The 6,942-nt window shown below is 30.1% G+C and overlaps 1 protein-coding gene across 1 annotated transcript in view; it reads right to left on the reverse strand.

Annotated features, from left to right (window-relative positions):
* xylb (xylulokinase homolog (H. influenzae)) overlaps window positions 1-6,942 on the reverse strand; it is a 31,695-nt gene that overhangs the window by 14,576 nt on the left and 10,177 nt on the right. The window contains exons 8-12 of the mRNA XM_016236858.1: window positions 6,234-6,306; window positions 5,166-5,284; window positions 4,999-5,080; window positions 2,895-2,935; window positions 1,470-1,585 (exon numbers count right to left, since the gene is read on the reverse strand). Of these exons, the coding sequence (XP_016092344.1) occupies window positions 1,470-1,585; window positions 2,895-2,935; window positions 4,999-5,080; window positions 5,166-5,284; window positions 6,234-6,306 (431 nt within the window). The remainder of the gene's footprint in view (window positions 1-1,469; window positions 1,586-2,894; window positions 2,936-4,998; window positions 5,081-5,165; window positions 5,285-6,233; window positions 6,307-6,942) is intronic.

Consider the following 6,942-nt stretch of genomic DNA (forward strand, 5'->3'; position numbering starts at 1 on the left):
ACTTAACTTAATCTTCTAGTTGGTAAAATCTCACAGAGAAATGTCATATTTAACACCAAATTCTAGACAAAAAAATGATATAAAAATTACGGTAAGAAAATATAGAATTTAATTTCAATTATATAAATACATAAAAGAAATTGAAGCCTCTTTTTAGGACCGTTAAAAACATTAACCCCTAATTTCCCATTAGTGTAATGAAATCAGATGCTTTACTTACACTTTTTGTAATTTTCTCTAAACTAATATAAATTTTATATTAAATTAGAATAAATCGAAGTACAACAAACAATTTACAAACATTTAAAATTTTCTTTATTAGCTTTATATTTATCTAATTTTTCTCGTTATACATTAATGAAAATTAATACATTCAAAGCACAAGATCAAACACTGAAGTAGCAGATCAATATGTATAAGCTATTATTAGACAATAGACAATTAATTAATTATAGTTCAAACCAAAAGAAAAAGAAAGATTATCCTCAATTTCTTATTACTGTAATGTGTTCAGATTTTTCATGACTCACGATAAATAAAAAATAAAAAAAATGACTATGATGATTTTTATTTAGATCTGAATAAATTAAATGCAATGCAACAAATACTTTACAATGTTTTTGTTTACATAATGATAAAAATTAAAGACAGCATAAGTGTTTTATCTGAACTTATTTCACAGCAAAATAAAAATAAAAATATTTAATTATATTAAAACAATTTTAATATATTTTGCATAAATAAAATGAAAGCTTCATTGCCCTCAATTTCTTATTATTGTAATGCATTCAGATTTTTTTTATTTACACTATTACAATATAAATTAATATAATTGTTTTATTTATTTAAATCAGAATAAATTAAATTCAATATAAATACTTTTCATTAAAGTAAAAACACTTGAGGAAAATGAGCACAATGCAAAAAAGTCTTCATTTTCTTTACATTAAAAACAATTTCCTTGAATTATAATCAGTGAAATAACATCTTGACCATTTTTGTACGCATCTTGTAAGCATCACACACTCTCACATAGAAACACTCACACAGACAGACACTCTCAGACAGACAGACAGACAGACACTCACTCACACAGACACTCACTCAGACAGACACTCACTCACTCACACACAGACAGACAGACACTCACTCACTCACACACACAGACACAGATAGACAGACAGACACTCACTCACATTTACTTTTGCTTCAGCCTGAGGTTTATTCATTACACTTTTTGGTGTGAAAGGGCTTTTACATTTGAACTACATAGAACTTCTTATATTAAAAACAATCAAGCCCTGCTAATATTTAAAAAGTAACGCAAAAGTAACGTAACGCATTACTTTGCATAAAAAGTAACTAATTACGTTACTTAGTTACTTTTTATGCAGAGTAACGCAATATTATAATGCATTTCTTTTAAAAGTAACTTTCCCCAACACTGCCGGTAGCCGTGTGTGTTTTACCAGATCAAAGCCATGTGTGCGCTGCAGTCCACCGGGTTACAGAAGATGTGGCCCTCGACGCTGGGTCTGGGGCCCCGGATCCACAGGAAAACTGTATCGCTGGTGCCCAAACTCACCTGGAGAGACCAGAACACTACAGTCCATCACAAACTACTCCACAAACAACTAAGCCTCAGAAAATTTATATTTTAATTAATATTTATTATTTTGTTTATTATCATTTTATTAAATATACTAATATTTAATATTAATATTTTGGGTGAAAATAAAGTTAGAATGTTGCGATAATGTTTTATGGACCTTTAAATAACATTATTTTTAAAGTTTATTTTTAATATTCTAAGCCTCAGAAAATTTATATTTTAATTCATATAAATTAATATTTATTATTTTGTTTAAATTATTGGTTATTATCATTTTATTAAATATATTAATGTTTAATAATATTAAATATTAATTAAATATTTTTAATGTTTAAAATTAATAATATGTTACTTGAAAATTTTTTAAACATTCTAAGAATGTTAAAATGTCCAATTTTCTTGTCCTTATAATTTTATTTAAAGGTTCCTAAAATGTTTTTTGCAACATTCTACAAACTTTATTTTCACCCACGATATGTTTATTTGTAATATTCTAAGCAAATTAAAATGTCCAGTTTTATTTTCATAATTACAACATTATTCAAAGGTTACAAAAAGCATCTTACAACATTTATAACTTTTACTTTCACCCAAAATGTAACTTTATTTGAACGTTTATTTTTAATATTCTAAGAATTATTACTAACTTTTTTTTACCTAAAATAATGAATAAGAACGTTAAAATGTCCATTTTTCTTGTCGTTATTATAATTATATAAATGTTTCTTTAGCAACATTCTACTAACTCTATTTTCACCCAAAACTATAATGTTTATTTTGAACATTCTAAGAATTGGTGTCAGTAAGATTTTTAATGTTTTAGAAAGACGTCTCTTCTGCTTCATTTATTTGATCAAAAATACAGTAAAAATGTGAAATATTATTGTAATGTAAAACAGCTGTTTTCTATGTGAATATGTGTTAAACTGTAATGTATTTCTGTGATGCGCAGCTGTATTTTCAGCATCATTCCTCCAGTCTTCAGTGTCACATGATCTTCAGAAATCAGTATAATATGCTGATTTGCTGCTCGAGAAACATTTCTGATTATTATCAATGCTGAAAACAGTCGTGCTGCACAATATTTCTGTGGAAACTGTGATGCATTTTATTTTTCAGGATTCACAGATGAACAGAAAGTTCAGAAGAACAGCATTTATTTGAAACAGAAACATTTTGTGACATTATACATGTCTTTACTGTCGCTTTTGAACAATTCAATATGTCCTTGATTAATAAAAGTGTTTTTGCATTTTTACATGCGTATTAAAAAGTCACTCACCGCTAGATCTCCTTCCCGTAGCCTCATACCAGCCAGAGATCCTGAAACCAAAAACATATCGGCTCATTAAATCAGACAAATAAAACCGTCTCCAGAGAGGAAGTCTGGAAGGATGTCAGAAAGCTAATAAAGATGTCTCTGATATTATGAAAGGCAAAGAAAAGGTTTTGGAAGAGGCTGTTACTGCTGAACACACAGTTACAGACATGTTCTCATCTGCGACTCGCTGGAGTTTAACGGCAGCCGGTCAGCGGTGATGCTGATGGCCTTGCAGGAAAAAACATTCAATAAATCACCTGCTAACAGGAGCTTCAGCAGCCGAGAAAAATGAGCCCTGAATACTAATATCAACACATCACGAAAACCCATTTCAGCAAAATGGAAACGACTAACTTCGTCAACTGGAATGCATCATCGTCATTTTTTAGCAGTTTCATAAAACATGGTCTCCTCCTACAAGAATAAATTACAAAGCTCTCACCACATCAGCTCATCTGCTGTCCTGAGTCTTAAAATTATCCATTTAAATGTATTATATTTTGAATTAATTAAAATTAACATGTATATATTCAAAATATACTTTACAAAAAAAAACAATTACTTAATTTTATAATAATTATTAAAAATTATTATTACTATTATTAACAAATATTTTATATAATATAAAATAAAATGTGAATTTATTCATTATTAATTGTATATAACCCATAGAATTATATTATGTTATAATTTATATAAATTTAAAAAAAAAATACATACATATACTTGCCGTTCATTTTTATAAAACTATATTTATCTAAAGTATTATTTTAAATAAAAAGTTTACTTAATTTACTTTACACATACATGCATATTTGCTATATTTTATACTTTATAAAAAATATACTATAACATTTTTAAAAGTTTTTGGTATTGTAAATTCTATAAATTATTACAAATGTATATAAATTCTATACATTTATATGTATGTGTGTGTGAGTGAGTGTGTGAGAGTGAGCGTATGTGAGTGTGTGCAAGAGAGAGTGTGTGTGTGTGTGTGTGAGTGAGTGAGTGAGAGCGTGTGCAAGTGTGTGTTTGCGTGCGAGTGCGTGTGTGTGTGCGCGCGCGAGAGTGTGTGTGTGTGTGTGAATATATATAGGTGTGTGTGTGTGTGTGCGCGTGCGAGAGTGTGTGTGTGTGTGTGTGTGTGTGTGAGAGCGTGTGCAAGTGTGTGTTTGCGTGCGAGTGCGTGTATATATATATAGGTGTCTGTGTGTGTGTGTGTGTGCGCGCGAGAGTGTGTGTGTGAATATATATAGGTGTGTGTGTGTGTGCGCGTGCGAGAGTGTGTGTGTGTGTGAGAGAGCGTGTGCAAGTGTGTGTTTGCGTGCGAGTGCATGTGTGAATATATATAGGTGTGTGTGTGTGTGTTTATATATACTTTAAATAAAAATAAATGCTGGCATTCTGATTTTCCCATTTCATACATTTGCATGTAATAAGATGGAAGTCCTTAAACATTATCCACATTAAGCTGATCTTTAACACTCTTGTTTTTATATGTTAATCAGCAATGTAATTTTAATTAAGTGCTTTTCTTTATTTCAAGGTAAAGAAGTGGTTCTTGGATGCTGCTGAGGAGAGACTCGGGATGCTTCTTTATGGTGTGTGTGTGTGTGAATATATATAGGTGTGTGTGTGTGTGTGCGAGTGTGTGCGAGAGTGTGTGCGCGCGCGAGTGAGTGTGTGAGAGTGAGTGTGTGCGAGAGTGTGTGTGTGTGTGTGAACGAGTGTGTGCGTGCGAGTGCGTGTGCGTGTGTGAATATACATATAGGTGTGTGTGTGTGTGTGTAAGTGTGAATGTATATATATATATTAGTTAATATAAATTGTTAATAACTGATATTAATTTAAATATACGCATGTATATGTACATACAGTATATATTGACTCAAAGCAAAGACTGCATTCGTGTGCTGCTGCTGCCATCTACAGTCAGTCAGATCTCAGCAGCGATAAGATGTAGAAAGACACTGTAAAACCACACATGCATCACCCGTTTGTTCAGTATAACATGTTCCTGCTCCATGCTTTAGACTGACAGTGACGGAAGCGCTTCGTTTACCAGGATTGTCTCCAGTGAAGGCCACCACGTTACAGCTCTCTGCAAACCCATAGCGTTCAGTGTAATACAGAGACACACAGCCCTGAACACACACAAACAATGAAGCAGTTCAGCTTACAGCGGAGGCTTGAGACTGATATTGTTACGAGTAAAAGAGTGTATTGCACCAGAACGGCTGTCGACGGCGTCAGGTCTCCGAGTCGCTCGGCTAACTGCGGCGCTGCGGCGTCCAGACAAACCCGGGACCACTGCTTCTCAAATATATCCATCAGATTCATCCCCGAGCCTTCATAGAAACACAAACACACGGCCAGTAAACACACATCAGACTGTGAGAGATTCAATGCAGTCTAGTTATAAAGACTTCAGGGACAGAGAGATGCTTCTGAAAGCTTCTTAATATTTCACACTGTAATATTCCAGCACCAGCATTATAATCTACAGTAGATGAATTTAAATATACATACATATTTTAAATGCGGAATTGGACATTGTATAGTATTACTTAATATAAACAAATATTTATCTAAATATACAAATATTATTTATAAAATATATACTAGAAAATATAAATTTATATAAATTGTATAAACTAATATATATATACTGTATTTATTAATACTTAGGTTGCAGTGTATATTATATCATATTTTAATTGTATATAATATTAATATATTATATTTTAATAGTATTATTATATTTATTATATGCAAATATTTTATTTAAAATATATACATAAGAATATTATTGATTTATATAAATTCTGTAATTTATTATAATACATACACATATATTATATATAAAATAAATATATACATATAAAAATTACAATTTCAATTATTTAAATACATATTAATATATACACATTATATAAAACATAATACAAAACAACACTTATTTTTATATAAAATGCATATATATTTATATAGAACTTATATTATAATTTATATTAATTTAAATATGTCTGTGTGAGCTTCAATGCAGTTTATTTACAAACACTTCAGATCTAGAGAGGAGCTTCTAAAAGCTTCTTAATTCACAGCTTAATATTTCAGCTCATAACGGACCGCAGACGTCATCTGATCACGGTTTTATAGAAAACCATGCGCAGGTTATTTATAATGCATCATTTCTTGACATTGCAAATGCGATCTGCGATCTGAGATCTGAGAGGGGAAGGAGCTGAAAGAACTGCAAGATCATATTTAGTGCAAAAAGACTGCTGAATGAAGTACCGTCGCTGTAGTCGATCGCAGCGTAATCGCCCAGAAACAGTGATGAAGCGAAGCTGCTGATCAGAGAGATTCTCTGAAAACCACACAGATCACAGTTATTACATTCACACGCTAATTAGTGCGGAGCTTTAATTACTGGCAGCCGACTCTTACAGTGTCTGACACGCACCAAACACTCATTCATTCATTCAGCAAAATAAACACAGGAATATATATATATATACACATATACAGCTGGTTTAACGACTTATATATGCATACATAATTACAATGAATATTTATATATTGTAAATTTAGTAAATGGTTTAGTCATTTATTATACATTTAAATTAATTTAAATATACATTTGTATTTTAATCTGACTTAAAGACCTCATAAAAGGGTTTGACAAGAAAAGTTTATTAGTGTTGATTAATTTCCTACTGAAATATGAATTTGGGATGGAAAATACCAAAGCACTCATTTCTTTTTATGTCTGAACTAAAAAAAAAAAATTTTTTTTAAATCATTGTTTTAAAATCTATAGTAATTGTTTAATTTTTTTTTATATTTTATATAAAATAGGTCAAGAAAATGTTAATGTTTTAATTTACATAAATTCTATATATTATTATAAATAAATATATATACATATATTTAATAATAATAATTTTATATAATTTTATTTATTACATAATATTCAATAATATTATAAGACAATATTTATACA

The sequence above is a fragment of the Sinocyclocheilus grahami genome, unplaced genomic scaffold, assembly GCF_001515645.1.
Source record: "Sinocyclocheilus grahami isolate Dianchi unplaced genomic scaffold, SAMN03320097.WGS_v1.1 scaffold499.1, whole genome shotgun sequence".
NCBI lineage: Eukaryota > Metazoa > Chordata > Actinopteri > Cypriniformes > Cyprinidae > Sinocyclocheilus > Sinocyclocheilus grahami.